The 24,587-nt window shown below is 34.1% G+C and overlaps 1 protein-coding gene across 1 annotated transcript in view; it reads right to left on the bottom strand.

The window, feature by feature from the left end:
* Positions 1-24,380, bottom strand: part of LOC139890071 (uncharacterized mitochondrial protein AtMg00810-like) — a 102,601-nt gene extending 78,221 nt beyond the window's left edge. The window contains exon 1 of the mRNA XM_071872974.1: positions 24,257-24,380. Within this exon, the coding sequence (XP_071729075.1) occupies positions 24,257-24,380 (124 nt within the window). The remainder of the gene's footprint in view (positions 1-24,256) is intronic.
* Between the last annotated feature and the right edge of the window lie 207 nt (positions 24,381-24,587).

The following is a 24,587-nucleotide window of genomic DNA, read 5'->3' as shown; positions in this document are numbered from 1 at the left end:
AGCTCCCCACGGTGAAGTGCTCGGTCGAATGAAACCACGGTCCAGTAATTCTTGTAACTGGCTTTGTAACTCTTTCATCTCAGATGGTGCAAGTCTATATGGAGCACGAGCCACTGGTGCAGCTCCCGGTACTAGATCTATTTGAAATTCTACAGATCTAAATGGAGGTAATCCTGGTAACTCTTCCGGAAATACTTCAGGAAAATCTCTTGCCACAGGCACGTCGTTGATGCTCTTCACTTTTTCCTTCATTTCGACTTTATTAACATATGCTAAGATAGCATAGCACCCTTTCTTCAAGCACTTTTGAGCTTTCAAAAAACTAATGAGTTTTAGCTTTGAGTTACCCTTCTCTCCATAAATCATTACTGGCGTTTTATCCTTACGAGGAATGCGAATTGCCTTCTTGGCGCACACAACTTCAGCTCCTATTTTGGACATCCAGTCCATGCCGACTATTACATCAAAACTTCCTAATTCTACGGGTATCAAATCAATCTTAAATGTTTCTCCGGCTAAATTTATTTTACAATCACGGTAAATTTTATCGGCTTTAATTAGTTTACCATTAGCTAACTCAATCATGTACTTAGCATCTAGAGGTAATGATGAACAATTCAATTTAGCGTAAAAGTCTCTACTCACGTAACTTCTATCGGCACCAGTATCAAATATAATAGATGCGGATAAGTTATTAATGGTAAACGTACCCGTAACAAGTTCCGGGTCTTCACACGCCTCTCTAGCATTAATAACAAATGCTCTTCCACGTGCAGATCCATTATTCTTCTCTGGATTCGGACACTGGCTCTTATAATGACCCTGTTTCCCACACCCATAACAAGTAACAGTGGCCAAGGCAGTTCTATTTGCATTGGTGGCAGGAGTCTTGGTACCGTTTGTATTTGTAGCAGGAACCCTACAATCTTCAGCAAGATGACCTTTTCGATTACAATTGTTGCACACCACATTACAATAACCAGAGTGATGTTTGTGGCATCTGTTACATAAAGGATTTCATCCTTTGTAACCTGAGTTTGAACCGCTACCCGCACCTTGCATGGTTTCTTGTTTCTTGTTGGATTGTTGATGATTACCTTCCCACTTTCTTTTGTTTCCCGATGTCTTGACATCGGTGTTCTTATCCAGAATAATCTGGTCCATCAATTCGTTCGCCATGGTGATAGCTTCATGAATAGTCTTGGGTTTGGATGCTGTAACATTTGCCTTGACCTTTTTAGGCAAACCGTCTTTGTACAGTTCAATCTTCCGTTCTTCGGTTGGTACTAATTCGGGACATAGCAAAGCTAATTCCATGAATCACTGATTGTAGTTGGTGACTTCAGTACCAACAGCTTTCAGGCTTCGTAATTCAGCTTCCAACTTCCTAACCTCGTTCCTTGGACAATATTCATTGATTAGCATTGTTTTAAATTCTTCCCAAGGAGTATCATAAGCTACATCTCCTCCTACGGCCTTCATATGGTTTTTCCACCACGTGAGTGCACTATCTTGTAGGGTGCACGATGCATACTTGGTCATGTCCTTCTCAATACAACCACTGATTTTAAACACAGACTCAATCTTTTCGATCCACCGGGTTAAACCGACCGGTCCTTCTGTTCCACTGAATGATGAGGGCTTGCAACCTTGAAAAGTTTTGTAAGTGCACCCCACATGAGGATTTGGGTTAACTGCAGCACCTCTTGCAGCCTCGACCCATAACATTCTGTCGTTCACTCGCTGATTGATGAGTTCCTGGATTTCTTGTTCCGTCATTCGGTTCAATCGCGCCATAATCTTCAATAAGAATGAAAAAAATAATTATTCACATGGAATATTATAGATGTAGTATGTATTTACAGTACATCGTAGCTTATTAATAATATGAACCAGTTATTATTATAAAAGCCTTTTCTTCTTATTAGCGTTTTATAATTATATCTAGGGTAGTACCTACCCGTTAAAGTTCATACTTAATAGCTTAGTACGAAAATCAATTACTACCACCCAAATAATACTTAACCATGGAAAATTATTGCATTTCACACTTCACTATTTTACATATGCTTATCTTACATCAAACATTAAGCAAACCACACTAATAATATTATACAAAACATTATATAATCTCATGGTTTAAAACAACAGCGCATCATTTAACCCAAAGCGTTCGTGTTCAAAGAAATCGCTTAAAGGTTATCCTGGTTGTCTCCCTGCGTTTTGGCTGAGGAACCGAAGAACTGGATGTCGGGATAGAACTAATAGGAATAGGGGGAATAGGTGTGGAAGTATCTGGTGGAGTTGGTGCCACAACATCCTCTCTAGACTCGGGATTTAGATTTTCCATTTCAGTAGCCTTTCGTTTCTTTCCTCGTTCGAACATGTCTTTCGTAATTTCCTGTATTTCTTCCTCCTCAGGATCACTTTCCGGTTCCTCTTCAATTGATTCATCCAGAACTTGTGAGTCTTCCCCAAAGGTGTCGTTTTCATCATCGGATAGATTAATGACTGGAACACCATCTGAAGAGTCTGGTTCGGAGTCGCTGAATGTGATAATAAGTTCTAAGCCAGACATCTATCACATAACAACTAGCACGTTAATACTACATAATATTTACATATTAATTTTTAACCAACAAGGATAAGCAATAGTTTTCGAAATCAAACACGGTCAAAGTCCAGACTCACTAATGCATCCTAACAAACTCGATAAGACACACTAATGCAAATTCTCTGGTTCTCTAAGACCAACGCTCTGATACCACATGTCATAACCCGACCTTAACCATAAGGACGAATACAATAACATATGATTTCATCGCGAGGTATTGACCTCTATATGCGACATTTTTCAAAAACTGCATTTGTTTTTACAATACAAACCATAGCTTTTATTACAAATACAAGGTTTAAACAACTTAATAATGATTATCGTTTAGCGATAATCTTAGACTTACAAACTTTACATGTGATAATAACAATACGACCTCCAACATATTTTACATTACAAATCCTCCGATATGCAGTTTTATTTTTGACACAAATATGCATACTTAAGATCTTGCTTAAATTCAACATGTTGCAGCGGAAGCTTTTAGTTATCACCTGAGAATAAACATGCTTAAAACGTCAACATAAAGTTGGTGAGATATAGGTTTAATGCCGGCAGCGTTATAAATATAGACCACAAGATTTCATATATAAACGTTTCAATAAAAATATTCTAAGTTGTTGAGCACTTGATAACCATACTTAACATTTAATCAACGTCGCATATTCCCCTTTATTATGAAATCTTACTACACCGTACCAAGTGTAGTCACCGAAACGAAGTACTGTGCAACCGTTGAATACTGGTCGTCCAGTCCGGTTGGGGTTGTCAGGCCCGATAGATCTATCAACAGGATTCGCGTTTACAATACCGCATGTAAATAGTAGTTACCAAGTTACAGGGAGATATGCCATTGGTACAACTCAACGTAGAATATATTTTTAAGTACTTGTGTCTATAACGTAAATCATAAAATGCATGTATTCTCATCCCGAAATATTTAGAGTTTAAAAGTGGGACTATATACTCACCTTTTCCTTGAAGGTACTTAACTCGACTTGGTCTCCGATAGATATCACGAACCTAACCATATATATGATATATCAACATATTTTCTTTTTAAGAAATAAACGTTTCATATATATACTTTTAATACTTTTAATAATTTCTTAGTCCGTAGTTAGCAGTCCGATGTTAGTAGTCCACAATTAGTTGCTAAAAAAAATAAAGACCCCATCGTATTCATGTTGATCGGAATTAATCTTGACCCACGGTACCGTGTTGTCAAATGACGTGTTGCGTACATAAAGTACCGTGTTGTCAAATGACGTGTTGCGTACGTACATGAGGTCTTATGATTAATCTTCTCGTGTTGTTTACGGGTGGTCCTGAAATATATAAAATTAGATCATGAGTAAATATATATGAAATATCATATTAATTAGGAAAGATATGATTTATTTAATTTTTCTCCAATTATTTTCGTTGTTAAACAAGCTTTGGATACCCGATCTTATTTTAGTCGTAGTTTCTTCGTTACAACTCCGTTTTTGTTGATTCAACTTGCCACTTCCTTGGATCGAGTCAAATTTTAAGAATATGAACTGTAAATACCTTGGTTTACATTCGGAATCACAGGTTATAGTCCAAACTCTAGGTGAATCTTATGAAAGTAATCATTTTTGTCATAAAAACAACATTTAATGGTCATTTTTCTAAAAATACTTATACTTTGAATTAAACCATGAAATTTTTATGTGTTAACATATTCATAAGAAATATCATTTTTCCAGAACATGAACTTCTAATTCAAAGTTCAAGATGGTTTTTAATTATCCAACCCAAAACAGCCTCCGGTTACACTCCGACGACATAGATTCAGTTTTAAGGTGTTCTTTGTAAAAACAAGTTGTATCTTGTTAAATTAGCATATCATTATGATATATTACAAGTCTTGAAGTATTTTAAAAGTTAATTTAGAAGGATCTATTTAGTTTGCGAACAAATTTGAAATCATTCAAACTATGTTCTTGTTGTTAAAATTTTATATCACAAAATAAGATAGCTATATAAATATGAATCGAATAAAATTATGAACAAGGTTACTACCTCAAGTTACTTGGACAAGATTGCTGTAAAATATGAGTAAAATCCTAGAACCAAAAGAGTGGTGGAGTTGGATCAAAAGGTTGGAAGTAAACTTGTAAATTTGGAAGGATTTTTGAAGTGTTCTTGGAAAGATTTTCTTATGATGTTTAAGTGTTGTTTTTGAAGCTAGATCTTCATGATTGTTTGCTGAGATGTTTAAGGTGTTTAAGGCTCATGAATATGTGTGTGTTTAGCTAGGAAATGAAGGTAAAAGATTGAATTAGAAATGGAATGGGGGGAGGTCTTAAAAATGTGAAAATGGGGAACATGGACAAATTTTCATTTTGTTATTTTGTAAAATTAGTCATGCATACTTCCAATTCTAGTTACCTAGCCTTAAGGGCATGAACAAGAGCTGAATAGATGTTGATTTGACATGTATATACCAATAGTAAATACATCTAGAAGATGGGTATGATGCCGGTACATATACCCTAGGTATACGTATAGAAATCTTTGAGAAAATGGAACGAGGATTCAAATATAACTATCTTTTGTAAATATACTTATATTGTTTTATGTATGTAAGCCCTTTAAAAGTGATTAAATACATATCTATACGATGCATGTATAAGGATTATAGATTATAAGTATTTATGTCAAAGAACGTTACGTATAGTTATCGTTTTGAAAACTTAAGTTAGTAGTTTCAAAATATACCTACAACTCATTGTTATTAGTACACAATGAGATGTTAAACATCCTTAGATCATGTTAAATATATATAGATACATATATATACCCAGACGTATAATTATCATATGTTATATAGTTCGTGATATCATCGGTCAAATTGGACGGTCAAACGTTGTGTAAAACTCTTTTCAAAAACATAAATCTCAACAATTTAGATTGCTTATCATGTTGGTAAGGTTTAATTTATGTAAATATTAATCTTATATGCAATAAACGATCAGAAAAATCCGGGTCGTTACATGATCACAACTCAAACTATATATATTTTGGAATCAACCTCAACCCTGTATAGCTAACTCCAACATTCACATATAGAGTGTCTATGGTTGTTCCGAAATATATATAGATGTGTCGACATGATAGGTCGAAACATTGTATACGTGTCTATGGTATCTCAAGATTACATAATATGCAATACAAGTTGATTAAGTTATGGTTGGAATAGATTTGTTACCAATTTTCACGTAGCTAAAATGAGTAGTTTTTACCAATTTTGTTTTGCTCGCCATTTCTTCGTTTCTAATCCGTTTTGAGTTATTTAAGTGGCCACGGTTTCGTATTGAACTTGACTTTATGAAACTAAACAGAAAAGGTATAGGTTTATAGTCAGAAATACAAGGTACAAGTCATTTTTGAAAGAGGTAGTCATTTCCGTCGAAAGAACGACATCTTGATGACTGTTTTGAAAAACATACTTTCACTTTGAGTTTAACCATGATTTTTGGATATGGTTTCATGTTCATAAGAAAAATCATTTTCCCAGAAGTATAGCTTTTAAATCAAAGTTTTTCATAGTTGATAATGCTAAAAATGAACATATATTTCATAGCATTATCCCTCAAAGAAAGACAAGCTTTTAGTTGCAGTTGTCCTATTTACAAGGGATATTCGTTTGAATATTAAAAGGTGAAGACAAAAGGCAGATTCGACAAATTGAAGACGCAAATGACCAAAAAGCTAAAAAGTACAAAGTACAAGCAAAGAGGTTCAAATTATTGATAAGGAACGCCTAAAAATGACAAGAGTACAAGCCGCAAAATGCAAAGTACAAGATATTAAATCATACGAAAGGACGTTCCAAAATCCGAAACCGAGACATGAACCAGCTTTCAATGTACGATGCAACGGACCGAAAGTTACAAATTAATTATGTATATAAATATAATATAATATATAATTAATTATATAAATTATATATTTATATTATATTTATATAATAAAATCCGTCGGCAGGCTAGGAGCCAAACTTATGTTAGCTGGAATCAGGGGCTCCGCACTCGCGGAGCTTTGAAGACAAAAACCTCCGCACTCGCGGAGGTCAAACGGTATTACGTGGGCCTATAAAAGGCCGAGCATTCGGCCAATTTTTACACATCTTTTTCTTCGTCATTCATACGTAAGATATATATATATATATATATATATATATATATATATATATATATATATATATATATATATATATATATATATATTTTAATTTTAATTTTAATTTTAATTTTAATTTCTAATAATAAGGGCATGTTAGCAAATATTGTAAGGGTGTAAGTCGAAATTCTGTCCGTGTAACGCTACGCTATTTTTAATCATTGTAAGTTATGTTCAACCTTTTTAATTTAATGTCTCATAGCTAAGTTATTATTATGTTTATTTAAAACGAAGTAATCATGATGTTGGGCTAAATACTAAAATTGGGTAATTGGGCTTTGTACCATAATTGAGGTTTGGACAAAAGAACGACACTTATGGAAATTAGACTATGGGCTATTAATGGGCTTTATATTTGTTTAACTAAATGATAGTTTGTTAATTTTAATATAAAGATTTATAATTGGACGTACCTATAAATAACCATATACACTCAATCGGACACGATGGGCGGGATATTTATATGTATGAATAATCGTTCATTTAACCGGACACTGGAATGGATTAATAGTTAATAGATTTATTAAAACAAGGGTGAAATTATGTACAAGGACACTTGGCGTAATTGTTAACAAAGTATTAAAACCTTGGGTTACACGCAGTCGATATCCTGGTGTAATTATTAAACAAAGTATTAAAACCTTGTTACAGTTTAAGTCCCCAATTAGTTGGAATATTTGAGTTCGGGTATAAGGATAATTTGACGAGGACACTCGCACTTTATATTTATGACTGATGGACTGTTATGGACAAAAACCAGATGGACATATTAAATAATCTAGGACAAAGAACAATTAACCCATGGGAATAAACTAAAATCAACACGTCAAACATCATGATTACGGAAGTTTAAATAAGCATAATTCCTTTATTTTCATATTTAATTGCACTTCTAATTATCGCACTTTTATTTATTGTCATTGTATTTAATTGCAATCTTAATTATCGCACTGTTTAATTATCGCAATTTTATTTCATCGCACTTTTATTTATTGCAATTTCATTATCGTTATTTACTTTATGCTTTAAATTAAGTCTTTTATTTAATTAATATTTTACATTAGGTTTTAACTACGACTAAAGTTTTAAAATCGATAAACCGGTCATTAAACGGTAAAAACCCCCTTTTATAATAATAATATTACTTATATATATATTTGTATTTTTATAAATTAAAACTAATATAGCGTTAAGCTTTGTTTAAAAGATTCCCTGTGAAACGAACCGGACTTACTAAAAACTACACTACTGTACGATTAGGTACACTGCCTATAAGTGTTGTAGCAAGGTTTAGGTATATCCATTCTATAAATAAATAAATATCTTGTGTAAAATTGTATCGTATTTAATAGTATTTCCTAGTAAAAATAAAGCTATTTCATATACACCTCGCATAACATCAATAGTTTTTAATTATCCAAACCAAAACAGCCCCCGGTTGTAACTACGACGGCGTAAATCCGGTTTTATGGTGTTTATCGTGTTTCCGGGTTTTAAATCATTAAGTTAGCATATCATATAGATATAGATCATGTCTATAGTTTATTTTAAAAGTGTAGTTAGAAGGATTAACTTTATTTGCGAACAAGTTTAGAATTAATTAAACTATGTTCTAGTGATTACTAGTTTACCACTTCGAATATGATAGGTTTTTATGTATGAATCAAATGATGTTATGAACATCATTGCTACCTTAAGTTCCTTGAATAAACCTACTATAAAAGATAAAAATGGATCTAGCTTCAACGGATCCTTGGATGGCTCGAAGTTCTTGAAGCAGAATCATGACACGAAAACAAGTTCAAGTAAGATCATCACTTGAAATAAGATTGTTATAGTTGTAGAAATTGAACCAAAGTTTGAATATGATTATTACCTTGTATTAGAATGATAACCTACTATAAGAAACAAAGATTTCTTAAGGTTGGATGATCACCTTACAAGATTGGAAGTGAGCTAGCAAACTTGAAAGTATTCTTGATTTTATGTAACTAGAACTTGTAGAATTTATGAAGAACACTTAGAACTTGAAGTTAGAACTTGAGAGAGATCAATTAGATGAAGAAAATTGAAGAATGAAAGTTTTTGTAGGTATTTTTGGTCGTTGGTGTATGGATTAGATATAAAGGATATGTAATTTTGTTTTCATGTAAATAAGTCATGAATGATTACTCATATTTTTGTAATTTTATGAGATATTTCATGCTAGTTGTAGTGACCCAAACTTTTCCATGTTTATATATATTAATTGAGATTGATATTTACATGATTAAATGTTTCCAACATGTTAAACAATCAAACTTGTTAAGACTTGATTAATTGAAATATGTTTCATATAGACAATTGACCACCCAAGTTGACCGGTGATTCACGAACGTTAAAACTTGTAAAAACTATATGATGACATATATATATGGATATATATATAGTTAACATGATACTATGATAAGTAAACATATCATTAAGTATATTAACAATGAACTACATATGTAAAAACAAGACTACTAACTTAATGATTTTTAAACGAGACATATATGTAACGATTATCGTTGTAAAGACGTTTAATGTATATATATCATATTAAGAGATATTCATACATGATAATATCATGATAATATAATAATTTAAAATCTCATTTGATATTATAAACATTGGGTTAACAACATTTAACAAGATCGTTAACCTAAAGGTTTCAAAACAACGCTTACATGTAACGACTAACGATGACTTAACGAATCAGTTAAAATGTATATACATGTAGTGTTTTAATATGTATTTATACACTTTTGGAAGACTTCAATACACTTATCAAAATACTTCTACTTAACAAAAATGCTTACAATTACATCCTCGTTCAGTTTCATCAACAATTCTACTCGTATGCACCCGTATTCGTACTCGTACAATACACAGCTTTTAGATGTATGTACTATTGGTATATACACTCCAATGATCAGCTCTTAGCAGCCCATGTGAGTCACCTAACACATGTGGGAACCATCATTTGGCAACTAGCATGAAATATCTCATAAAATTACAAAAATATGAGTAATCATTCATGACTTATTTACATGAAAACAAAATTACATATCCTTTATATCTAATCCATACACCAACGACCAAAAACACCTACAAACACTTTCATTCTTCAATTTTCTTCATCTAATTGATCTCTCTCAAGTTCTATCTTCAAGTTCTAAGTGTTCTTCATATATTTTACAAGTTCTAGTTACATAAAATCAAGAATACTTTCAAGTTTGCTAGCTCACTTCCAATCTTGTAAGGTGATCATCCAACCTCAAGAAATCTTTGTTTCTTACAGTAGGTTATCATTCTAATACAAGGTAATAATCATATTTAAACTTTGGTTCAATTTCTATAACTATAACAATCTTATTTCAAGTGATGATCTTACTTGAACTTGTTTTCGTGTCATGATTCTGCTTCAAGAACTTCGAGCCATCCAAGGATCCGTTGAAGCTAGATCCATTTTTCTCTTTTCCAGTAGGTTTATCCAAGGAACTTAAGGTAGTAATGATGTTCATAACATCATTCGATTCATACATATAAAGCTATCTTATTCGAAGGTTTAAACTTGTAATCACTAGAACATAGTTTAGTTAATTCTAAACTTGTTCGCAAACAAAAGTTAATCCTTCTAACTTGACTTTTAAAATCAACTAAACACATGTTCTATATCTATATGATATGCTAACTTAATGATTTAAAACCTGGAAACACGAAAAACACCGTAAAACCGGATTTACGCCGTCGTAGTAACACCGCGGGCTGTTTTGGGTTAGTTAATTAAAAACTATGATAAACTTTGATTTAAAAGTTGTTATTTTGAGAAAATGATTTTTATTATGAACATGAAACTATATCCAAAAATTATGGTTAAACTCAAAGTGGAAGTATGTTTTCTAAAATGGTCATCTAGACGTCGTTCTTTCGACTGAAATGACTACCTTTACAAAAACGACTTGTAACTTATTTTTCCGACTATAAACCTATACTTTTTCTGTTTAGATTCATAAAATAGAGTTCAATATGAAACCATAGCAATTTGATTCACTCAAAACGGATTTAAAATGAAGAAGTTATGGGTAAAACAAGATTGGATAATTTTTCTCATTTTAGCTACGTGAAAATTGGTAACAAATCTATTCCAACCATAACTTAATCAACTTGTATTGTATATTATGTAATCTTGAGATACCATAGACACGTATACAATGTTTTGACCTATCATGTCGACACATCTATATATATTTCGGAACAACCATAGACACTCTATATGTGAATGTTGGAGTTAGCTATACAGGGTTGAGGTTGATTCCAAAATATATATAGTTTGAGTTGTGATCAATACTGAGATACGTATACACTGGGTCGTGGATTGATTCAAGATAATATTTATCGATTTATTTCTGTACATCTAACTGTGGACAACTAGTTGTAGGTTACTAACGAGGACAGCTGACTTAATAAACTTAAAACATCAAAATATATTAAAAGTGTTGTAAATATATTTTGAACATACTTTGATATATATGTATATATTGTTATAGGTTCGTGAATCAACCAGTGGCCAAGTCTTGCTTCCCGACGAAGTAAAAATCTGTGAAAGTGAGTTATAGTCCCACTTTTAAAATCTAATATTTTTGGGATGAGAATACATGCAGGTTTTATAAATGATTTACAAAATAGACACAAGTACGTGAAACTACATTCTATGGTTGAATTATCGAAATCGAATATGCCCCTTTTTATTAAGTCTGGTAATCTAAGAATTAGGGAACAGACACCCTAATTGACGCGAATCCTAAAGATAGATCTATCGGGCCCAACAAGCCCCATCCAAAGTACCGGATGCTTTAGTACTTCGAAATTTATATCATATCCGAAGGGTGTCCCGGAATGATGGGGATATTCATATATATGCATCTTGTTAATGTCGATTACCAGGTGTTCACCATATGAATGACTTTTATCTCTATGTATGGGATGTGTATTGAAATATGAAATCTTGTGGTCTATTATTATGATTTGATATATATAGGTTAAACCTATAACTCACCAACATTTTTGTTGACGTTTTAAGCATGTTTATTCTCAGGTGATTATTAAGAGCTTCCGCTGTCGCATACTTAAATAAGGACGAGATTTGGAGTCCATGTTTGTATGATATTGTGTAAAAACTGCATTCAAGAAACTTATTTTGTTGTAACATATTTGTATTGTAAACCATTATGTAATGGTCGTGTGTAAACAGGATATTTTAGATTATCATTATTTGATAATCTACGTAAAGCTTTTTAAACCTTTATTGATGAAATAAAGGTTATGGTTTGTTTTAAAATGAATGCAGTCTTTGAAAAATGTCTCATATAGAGGTCAAAACCTCGCAACGAAATCAATTAATATGGAACGTTTTTAATCAATAAGAACGGGACATTTCAGTTGGTATCCGAGCGTTGGTCTTAGAGAACCAGAAAATTTGCATTAGTGTGTCTTATCGAGTTTGTTAGGATGCATTAGTGATTCTGGACTTCGACCGTGTTTTCTTTAAAAATGATTGCTTAACATTTTTATTGGAAACTATATATTTTTAACATATGAATATTATGTGATATATTAATCTCTTAACGTGTTTGATATTATGTGATAGATGTCTACCTCTAGAACAAGTCCCATTGACTCACCTAATAAAAATGAAGAGTCAAATGTAAATTGGGATGATTCGTGGACTGATTCACAAGTTCCCGAAGAGGAACCGGAAGAAGAGTCGGAACCGGAAGAAGAATCGGAACCGGACGAAGAATCGGAACCGGAAGAAGAATCGGAACCGGTGGGGGAAATAATAAAACGGTTAAGTAAAAGAGAATCCTCAACCAACCGACCAAGGTTAATTATGGTCAATGGTGTTTCCGCCAAGGAAGCAAAATATTGGGAGGATTACCAATTCTCCGATGAATCGGATTCCGACGAGAATTCCAATGATGTTATAGAAATTACCCCAACTGAATTTAAAAAGACAAAAGAAAATAATAAGGGAAAGGGCATAAAAATAGAGAAATCTAATTCCAACCCCGATGAACTTTATATGTATCGACAACCCCCGAAGTTCTTAAGTTGTAACAATGACCCGGGAACCTCTAAACCACCAGGTTTTTCTAAACCAATGTGGACAACGACGGCTCGTATTAGGGGAACATCATATATCCCTAGAAACTTGGCAAAACGAACCAAAACCGAAGAAGAAGAAATAAGCGAGTCGGAATAAGATAGTTGTATTCGTGTGGTGTAATATATGTAATATAGTGTTCTTATGCTTTATGATATATGTAAAAATTGCTTGTATTAATAAGTATTTTTTTATGAATCTAACTCTTGTCTATTTTACAGTTTAAAAACACAAAATGGATAGACAACCCAATATTTTAAGAGACCTACCCGGAGACATGATTGATGAAATCTTGTCTAGAGTCGGCCAGAATTCCTCGGCACAACTATTTAAGGAGAGATCAGTTTGTAAGACATTCGAAGAACGTTCCAAGAATGTCTTGGTTTATAAGAGACTTTCGTTTGAAAGATGGGGGATATCACATTGGGAAACCCATAAGTTACGATGTGTTTACTTTGACGCATATATTGCGGGGAACCCAAATGCTATTTTACGCAACGGGTTAAGAAATTATTTTGACTCAATATATCCGAATATTGGACTTCGTGATTTAGAAAAAGCGGCTAACATGCAACATAAAGAAGCATGTTATGCTTACGGATTAGTAATGTTCGCTTCTCACCAAAGTGAGAACAAGAACATCGGGCTACAACTATTAAACAAAACGTTTCCACAAGTGACGGAGTCGGTAATTGGGGTAAGAAATGAGGTTTTTAGATTATTACGGGACTGTTGGACATTACGTAACCCTCGTCCCTTTGACGACGTTACAACACGTTGTCTTATCAACGGCCATAACGGTTATGTTGCACAAGACCAAGGATGGGAAGTAGTCCTAGTAAAACCAGAATGCATGACTTGTTTCTGGACGTATGAATTACGTGTCTTTATTGCCTTTGCTGAACAACTTGTGTACTAGCTAGAATTATCTTCACAACTATCTTCTATCAAAGTTATTGTGTGCTATATTTCATGCTTTATGTAAAATAAGCGGTATTGTAAGTTTGTAAAATATTGTATAAAAGTTTGAACGCGAAATATTATTACAATCAGTTTTTCATATAGAATTGTAGTAGTTGAATTGTATATTAGCTACTAAGTATGAACTTAACGGGTAGGTACTACCCGAATTTAAACTTATAAAACGCTAATATGAAGAAAAAGCTTTTATAAATGAGTTCATATTATGCTACGAAATACTATTAACTACTCTTAATATTCTGTATGATTAACTTGTTCCATTTGACTATTTTGAAGGAAATGGTACCGACTACTCGAGACACCGTGAATATGAATGAAGTGGAATTCCGTACTTTTCTAGCTTCAAACATAGCCGCAGTACAGGCTGCGCTACATACCAACAATAACCTTGGATCTGGAAGTACAGGAAATCGTGTAGGATGCACCTACAAAGAATTCACTGCCTGCAAACCTTTGGAATTTGATGGAACCGAAGGACCGATCGGATTGAAACGGTGGACCGAGAAGGTCGAATCGGTGTTTGCTATAAGTAAGTGTACTGAAGAGGACAAAGTGAAGTACGCTACGCATACCTTCACAGGTTCTGCGTTAACATGGTGGAATACCTATCTAGAGCAAGTGGGACAAGATGATGCGTACGCACTACCGTGGTCAGCATTCAAGCACTTGATGAACGAGAAGTACCGTCCCAGAACCGAGGTCAATAAGCTCAAGACAGAACTTAGAGGGTTACGAACCCAAGGATTTGATATTACCACGTACGAAAAACGATTCACAGAATTGTGCCTATTGTGTCCGGGAGCATTCGAAGATGAGGAAGAGAAGATCGACGCATTTGTGAAAGGATTACCGGAAAGAATCTAAGAAGATATAAGTTCACACGAGCCCGCCTCTATACAACAGGCATGTAGAATGGCTCACAAACTAGTGAACCAGATTGAAGAAAGAATTAAAGAACAGACTGCTGAAGAGGCCAATGTGAAGCAAGTCAAAAGAAAGTGGGAGGAAAACGGTGATAAGAATCACCAATACAACAACAACAGCAATTACAACAATAATCGCAACAATTATCCCAACAATCGCAACATCAATCGCAACTACAACAAACGGCCCAACAATAACAACAACAACAACAACAGCAACAGCAACTACAACAATCATCCCAACAACAATAATAATCGCAACAACAACAACAATCAGAAGCAGCTATGCCAAAGGTGTGAAAAGTATCACTCGGGGTTCTGCACCAAATTTTGCAACAAGTGTAAAAGAAATGGTCATAGCGCGGCGAAGTGTGAGGTCTACGGACCAGGGGTTAATGGAACGAAAGGAACAAATGGTGTCGGAACGAGTAATGGCGGAGCAAGTAGTGTCGGAGCAAGTTATGCCAATGTAGTTTGTTATAAATGTGGAAAACTGGGCCACATTATTAGAAATTGCCCGAACCAGGAGAACACGAATGGACAAGGCCGCGGAAGAGTTTTCAATATTAATGCGGCAGAGGCACAGGAAGACCCGGAGCTTGTTACGGGTACGTTTCTTATTGATAATAAATATGCTTACGTTTTATTTGATTCGGGTGCGGATAGAAGCTATATGAGTAAAGATTTTTGTGTTAAATTAAGTTGTCCATTGACGCCTTTGGATAGTAAATTTTTACTCGAATTAGCAAATGGTAAATTAATTTCAGCAGATAATATATGTCGGAATCGAGAAATTAAACTGGTTAGCGAAACATTTAAGATTGATTTGATACCAGTAGAGTTAGGGAATTTTGATGTGATAATCGGTATGTACTGGTTGAAAGAAGTGAAAGCAGAGATCGTCTGTTACAAAAATGCAATTCGCATTATACGAGAAAAAGGAAAACCCTTAATGGTGTACGGAGAAAAGGGCAATACGAAGCTACATCTTATTAGTAATTTAAAGGCACAAAAACTAATAAGAAAAGGTTGCTATGCTGTTCTAGCACACGTCGAGAAAGTACAAACTGAAGAAAAGAGCATCAATGATGTTCCCATTGCAAAAGAATTTCCTGATGTATTTCCGAAAGAATTACCGGGATTACCCCCACATCGATCCGTTGAATTTCAAATAGATCTTGTACCAGGAGCTGCACCAATAGCTCGTGCTCCTTACAGACTCGCACCCAGCGAGATGAAAGAACTGCAAAGCCAATTACAAGAACTTTTAGAGCGTGGTTTCATTCGACCAAGCACATCACCGTGGGGAGCTCCTGTTTTGTTTGTCAAGAAGAAAGATGGTACATTCAGGTTGTGTATCGACTACCGAGAGTTGAACAAACTTACCATCAAGAACCGCTACCCACTACCGAGAATCGACGACTTATTTGATCAACTACAAGGCTCGTCTGTTTATTCAAAGATTGACTTACGTTCCGGGTACCATCAAATGCGGGTGAAAGAAGATGATATTCCAAAGACTGATTTCAGAACACGTTACGGTCATTACGAGTTTATGGTCATGCCGTTTGGTTTAACTAATGCACCAGCTGTGTTCATGGACCTTATGAACCGAGTGTGTGGACCATACCTTGACAAGTTTGTCATTGTTTTCATTGATGACATACTTATTTACTCAAAGAATGACCAAGAACACGGTGAACATTTGAGAAAGGTGTTAGAAGTATTGAGGAAAGAAGAATTGTACGCTAAGTTTTCAAAGTGTGCATTTTGGTTGGAAGAAGTTCAATCCCTCGGTCACATAGTGAACAAAGAAGGTATTAAGGTAGATCCGGCAAAGATAGAAACTGTTGAAAAGTGGGAAACCCCGAAAACTCCGAAACACATACGCCAGTTTTTAGGACTAGCTGGTTACTACAGAAGGTTCATCCAAGACTTTTCCAGAATAGCAAAACCCTTGACTGCATTAACGCATAAAGGGAAGAAATTTGAATGGAATGATGAACAAGAGAAAGCGTTTCAGTTATTGAAGAAAAAGCTAACTACGGCACCTATATTGTCATTGCCTGAAGGGAATGATGATTTTGTGATTTATTGTGACGCATCAAAGCAAGGTCTCGGTTGTGTATTAATGCAACGAACGAAGATGATTGCTTATGCGTCTAGACAATTGAAGATTCACGAACAAAATTATACGACGCATGATTTGGAATTAGGCGCGGTTGTTTTTGCATTAAAGACTTGGAGGCACTACTTATATAGGGTCAAAAGTATTATATATACCGACCACAAAAGTCTTCAACACATATTTAATCAGAAACAACTGAATATGAGGCAGCGTAGGTGGATTGAATTGTTGAATGATTACGACTTTGAGATTCGTTACCACCCGGAGAAGGCAAATGTGGTAACCGATGCCTTGAGCAGGAAGGACAGAGAACCCATTCGAGTAAAATCTATGAATATAATGATTCATAATAACCTTACTACTCAAATAAAGGAGGCGCAACAAGGAGTTTTAAAAGAGGGAAATTTAAAGGATGAAATACCCAAAGGATCGGAGAAGCATCTTAATATTCAGGAAGACGGAACCCGGTATAGGGCTGAAAGGATTTGGGTACCAAAATTTGGAGATATGAGAGAAATGGTACTTAGAGAAGCTCATAAAACCAGATACTCAATACATCCTGGAACGGGGAAGATGTACAAGGATCTCAGGAAATATTTTTGGTGGCCGGGTATGAAAGCCGATGTTGCTAAATACGTAGGAGAATGTTTGACGTGTTCTAAGGTCAAAACTGAGCATCAGAAACCATCAGGTCTACTTCAACAACCCGAAATCCCAGAATGGAAATGGGAAAACATTACCATCGATTTCATCACTAAATTGCCAAGGACTGCAAGTGGTTTTGATACTATTTGGGTAATAGTTGATCGTCTCACCAAATCAGCACACTTCCTGCCAATAAGAGAAGATGACAAGATGGAGAAGTTAGCACGACTGTATTTGAAGGAAGTCGTATCCAGACATGGAATACCAATCTCTATTATCTCTGATAGGGATGGCAGATTTATTTCAAGATTCTGGCAGACATTACAGCAAGCATTAGGAACTCGTCTAGACATGAGTACTGCCTATCATTCACAAACTGATGGGCAGAGCGAAAGGACGATACAAACGCTTGAAGACATGCTACGAGCATGTGTTATTGATTTCGGAAACAGTTGGGATCGACATCTACCGTTAGCAGAATTTTCCTACAACAACAGCTACCATTCAAGCATTGAGATGGCGCCGTTTGAAGCACTTTATGGTAGAAAGTGCAGGTCTCCGATTTGTTGGAGTGAAGTGGGGGATAGACAGATTACGGGTCCGGAGATTATACAAGAAACTACCGAGAAGATCATCCAAATTCAACAACGGTTGAAAACCGCCCAAAGTCGACAAAAGAGCTACGCTGACATTAAAAGAAAAGATATAGAATTTGAAATTGGAGAGATGGTCATGCTTAAAGTTGCACCTTGGAAAGGCGTTGTTCGATTTGGTAAACGAGGGAAATTAAATCCAAGGTATATTGGACCATTCAAGATTATTGATCGTGTCGGACCAGTAGCTTACCGACTTGAGTTACCTCAACAACTCGCGGCTGTACATAACACTTTCCACGTCTCGAATTTGAAGAAATGTTTTGCTAAAGAAGATCTCACTATTCCGTTAGATGAAATCCAAATCAACGAAAAACTTCAATTCATCGAAGAACCCGTCGAAATAATGGATCGTGAGGTTAAAAGACTTAAGCAAAACAAGATACCAATTGTTAAGGTTCGATGGAATGCTCGTAGAGGACCCGAGTTCACCTGGGAGCGTGAAGATCAGATGAAGAAGAAATACCCGCATCTATTTCCAGAAGATTCGTCAACACCTTCAACAGCTTAAAATTTCGGGACGAAATTTATTTAACGGGTAGGTACTGTAGTGACCCAAACTTTTCCATGTTTATATATATTAATTGAGATTGATATTTACATGATTAAATGTTTCCAACATGTTAAACAATCAAACTTGTTAAGACTTGATTATTTGAAATATGTTTCATATAGACAATTGACCACCCAAGTTGACCGGTGATTCACGAACGTTAAAACTTGTAAAAACTATATGATGACATATATATATATGGATATATATATAGTTAACATGATACTATGATAAGTAAACATATCATTAAGTATATTAACAATGAACTACATATGTAAAAACAAGACTACTAACTTAATGATTTTTAAACGAGACATATATGTAACGATTATCGTTGTAAAGACGTTTAATGTATATATATCATATTAAGAGATATTCATACATGATAATATCATGATAATATAATAATTTAAAATCTCATTTGATATTATAAACATTGGGTTAACAACATTTAACAAGATCGTTAACCTAAAGGTTTCAAAACAACACTTACATGTAACGACTAACGATGACTTAACGAATCAGTTAAAATGTATATACATGTAGTGTTTTAATATGTATTTATACACTTTTGGAAGACTTCAATACACTTATCAAAATACTTCTACTTAACAAAAATGCTTACAATTACATCCTCGTTCAGTTTCATCAACAATTCTACTCGTATGCACCCGTATTCGTACTCGTACAATACACAGCTTTTAGATGTATGTACTATTGGTATATACACTCCAATGATCAGCTCTTAGCAGCCCATGTGAGTCACCTAACACATGTGGGAACCATCATTTGGCAACTAGCATGAAATATCTCATAAAATTACAAAAATATGAGTAATCATTCATGACTTATTTACATGAAAACAAAATTACATATCCTTTATATCTAATCCATACACCAACGACCAAAAACACCTACAAACACTTTCATTCTTCAATTTTCTTCATCTAATTGATCTCTCTCAAGTTCTATCTTCAAGTTCTAAGTGTTCTTCATATATTTTACAAGTTCTAGTTACATAAAATCAAGAATACTTTCAAGTTTGCTAGCTCACTTCCAATCTTGTAAGGTGATCATCCAACCTCAAGAAATCTTTGTTTCTTACAGTAGGTTATCATTCTAATATAAGGTAATAATCATATTCAAACTTTGGTTCAATTTCTATAACTATAACAATCTTATTTCAAGTGATGATCTTACTTGAACTTGTTTTCGTGTCATGATTCTGCTTCAAGAACTTCGAGCCATCCAAGGATCCGTTGAAGCTAGATCCATTTTTCTCTTTTCCAGTAGGTTTATCCAAGGAACTTATGGTAGTAATGATGTTCATAACATCATTCGATTCATACATATAAAGCTATCTTATTCGAAGGTTTAAACTTGTAATCACTAGAACATAGTTTAGTTAATTCTAAACTTGTTCGCAAACAAAAGTTAATCCTTCTAACTTGACTTTTAAAATCAACTAAACACATGTTCTATATCTATATGATATGCTAACTTAATGATTTAAAACCTGGAAACACGAAAAACACCGTAAAACCGGATTTACGCCGTCGTAGTAACACCGCGGGCTGTTTTGGGTTAGTTAATTAAAAACTATGATAAACTTTGATTTAAAAGTTGTTATTCTGAGAAAATGATTTTTATTATGAACATGAAACTATATCCAAAAATTATGGTTAAACTCAAAGTGGAAGTATGTTTTCTAAAATGGTCATCTAGACGTCGTTCTTTCGACTGAAATGACTACCTTTACAAAAACGACTTGTAACTTATTTTTCCGACTATAAACCTATACTTTTTCTGTTTAGATTCATAAAATAGAGTTCAATATGAAACCATAGCAATTTGATTCACTCAAAACAGATTTAAAATGAAGAAGTTATGGGTAAAACAAGATTGGATAATTTTTCTCATTTTAGCTACGTGAAAATTGGTAACAAATCTATTCCAACCATAACTTAATCAACTTGTATTGTATATTATGTAATCTTGAGATACCATAGACACGTATACAATGTTTCGACCTATCATGTCGACACATCTATATATATTTCGGAACAACCATAGACACTCTATATGTGAATGTTGGAGTTAGCTATACAGGGTTGAGGTTGATTCCAAAATATATATAGTTTGAGTTGTGATCAATACTGAGATACGTATACACTGGGTCGTGGATTGATTCAAGATAATATTTATCGATTTATTTCTGTACATCTAACTGTGGACAACTAGTTGTAGGTTACTAACGAGGACAGCTGACTTAATAAACTTAAAACATCAAAATATATTAAAAGTGTTGTAAATATATTTTGAACATACTTTGATATATATGTATATATTGTTATAGGTTCGTGAATCAACCAGTGGCCAAGTCTTGCTTCCCGACGAAGTAAAAATCTGTGAAAGTGAGTTATAGTCCCACTTTTAAAATCTAATATTTTTGGGATGAGAATACATGCAGGTTTTATAAATGATTTACAAAATAGACACAAGTACGTGAAACTACATTCTATGGTTGAATTATCGAAATCGAATATGCCCCTTTTTATTAAGTCTGGTAATCTAAGAATTAGGGAACAGACACCCTAATTGACGTGAATCCTAAAGATAGATCTATCGGGCCCAACAAGCCCCATCCAAAGTACCGGATGCTTTAGTACTTCGAAATTTATATCATATCCGAAGGGTGTCCCGGAATGATGGGGATATTCATATATATGCATCTTGTTAATGTCGATTACCAGGTGTTCACCATATGAATGACTTTTATCTCTATGTATGGGATGTGTATTGAAATATGAAATCTTGTGGTCTATTATTATGATTTGATATATATAGGTTAAACCTATAACTCACCAACATTTTTGTTGAAGTTTTAAGCATGTTTATTCTCAGGTGATTATTAAGAGCTTCCGCTGTCGCATACTTAAATAAGGACGAGATTTGGAGTCCATGTTTGTATGATATTGTGTAAAAACTGCATTCAAGAAACTTATTTTGTTGTAACATATTTGTATTGTAAACCATTATGTAATGGTCGTGTGTAAACAGGATATTTTAGATTATCATTATTTGATAATCTACGTAAAGCTTTTTAAACCTTTATTGATGAAATAAAGGTTATGGTTTGTTTTAAAATGAATGCAGTCTTTGAAAAATGTCTCATATAGAGGTCAAAACCTCGCAACGAAATCAATTAATATGGAACGTTTTTAATCAATAAGAACGGGACATTTCACTAGTTGCCAAATGATGGTTCCCACATGTGTTAGGTGACTCACATGGGCTGCTAAGAGCTGATCATTGGAGTGTATATACCAATAGTACATACATCTAAAAGCTGTGTATTGTACGAGTACGAATACGGGTGCATACGAGTAGAATTGTTGATGAAACTGAACGAGGATGTAATTGTAAGCATTTTTGTTAAGTAGAAGTATTTTGATAAGTGTCTTGAAGTCTTTCAAAAGTGTATGAATACATATTAAAACACTACATGTATATACATTTTAACTGAGTCGTTAAGTCATCGTTAGTCATTACATGTAAGTGTTGTTTTGAGACCTTTAGGTTAACGATCTTGTTAAATGTTGTTAACCCAAAGTTTATAATATCAAATGAGATTTTAAATTATTATATTATCATGATATTATGATATATTAATTATATCTTAATATGATATATACATTTAAATGTCGTTACAACGATAATCGTTACATATATGTCTCGTTTCGAAATCCTTAAGTTAGTAGTCTTGTTTTTACTTATGTAGTTGATTGTTAATACACTTAATGATATATTTAATTATCATATTATCATGTTATATATAATATAACAATGTATTAATATGCTTCATATATATTTAGTAAGACGTGGTTATAACGATAATCGTTATATGTATCGTTTCGAGTTTCATACGTCAATAGTCTCCTTTTTAAGTATATAACTTATTGTTACTATTTTTAATGAGATACTTGATGATCATTATATCATGTTAAACATATATATTTATTCATTTATGTATCATCATGTCATATACAACTTATAGCGTTGGTGAATCATTGGTCAAACTGGGTAATCAGACGTTTACAAAATTTCCGTTTCAATTAACCAAGTCTTAACAAGTTTGATTGCTTAACATGTTTGAAACATTTAATCATGTAAATATAGTTTTCATTAAACATATAATCATAGAAAGGTTCGGAAAAGTTCGGGTCACTACAAACGGTACCCACGATGATTAGATGGGTACCCAAGAAAGATGCAGGGGCTGGAACGTTTGGTGAGTTTGTTAGGTGTTGGAAGATGTGGGTAGCACAAGCATCCGAAGATATAACGATGGGAAAATTTAGGTTTTTATTAAAAAGTTTAGTAAAAGGTATGTCATTTGAGATAGAACTTGAAGGAAGAATGGTGAGAAGGTGTGTGGCCATGTGAAGTGCCTCAACCCAATATTTGGGTGGGAGGCGAGCATGAAAGAGAAGGGATCGGATGTTATTATTAATAGTACGGATCATTCATTCTGACATACCATTTTGCTGGGAGGTATGTGGACATGAGAAACGAAACTCAATACCATGAGTGGCAAAGAAGTCATGGAAGGAGGCATTATCGTATTCACCTTCGTTGTCACATTGGAGAGATTTGATTGTTGTATTAAATTGGTTTTTAACATATGCGTGAAAGTTTAAGAATTTGGAAAAGACATCAGATTTCTTACGGAGAGGGTATATCCATAAAAAAAGGAGTAAAGTGGTCTAATAATAACAGGTAATATTTAAAACCACCTACACTAACAACGGGAGATGTCTATAAATTAGAATGTATTATTTCAAAGGGTTTGGAAACAATAGAACTGGCACGAGAGAACGTTAATCTAACATGTTTTCTTAACTGACATGCATGACATAAAGTTTTTGTCAGAGTTTTATTACAATTAAATAAACCACGGGAAACTAAAGTATGTAAGACATGATCGGCAGGGTGTCCTAAGCGATTGTGCCAAAGAGGTTGACTCGATGTAAGTAAAGAAATGTTAGATACGTTGGATGGAGTGACAGGGTAAAGGTCACCATCACTGTCACATCGAAGAAGAGTATGTCTGGTCCGGGTATCCTTTACAGAAAAACCATATTCGTCAAATTCAATGGTGGATTTGTTATATTTATTAAACTGTTTGGCAAAAATTAGGTTTTTAACGATATTGGGTGTAACAAGGATATTGTGAAGGTGTAGGGTTTGGTAGGGATTAGGTATAGTGGCTTTTCCGGATGTTAATACATGTATGGTGGAACCGTTACCGACAATAACAGATGGCAGAATGTTTTTATTAAAAATAGTGTTGAGTTTACCTGACTCAGAGGTAAGGTGAGCAGAAGCTCCGGTATCCATGTACCAAGTATCATCAACAGGGCTCATGCATGAGCTAAAAGCCTTAGGACACCCCTTGTTAATGGACTCCTGCCTAATAGGCATGTGCTATTGGACCAAATATTTTTGTTGACCCAAGACATTATTCTGTTGGGCCTGCTTAATGATTGAATTGTAGTGGCCATAATAGCAAGCCCAAGGTTGAATTCCTCCATAAGAAGTCCACAGATAAAAAATGACTTATTTACCTTGCCAACAAACAAAGAACCACAATAATTGATCGGATTACGATAATGATCAAATCAAAGAATT

This window comes from Rutidosis leptorrhynchoides, chromosome 2 (genome assembly GCF_046630445.1).
Source record: "Rutidosis leptorrhynchoides isolate AG116_Rl617_1_P2 chromosome 2, CSIRO_AGI_Rlap_v1, whole genome shotgun sequence".
In the NCBI taxonomy this organism is placed as follows: domain Eukaryota; kingdom Viridiplantae; phylum Streptophyta; class Magnoliopsida; order Asterales; family Asteraceae; genus Rutidosis; species Rutidosis leptorrhynchoides.
This window is presented reverse-complemented; position numbering and strand designations above follow the sequence as displayed.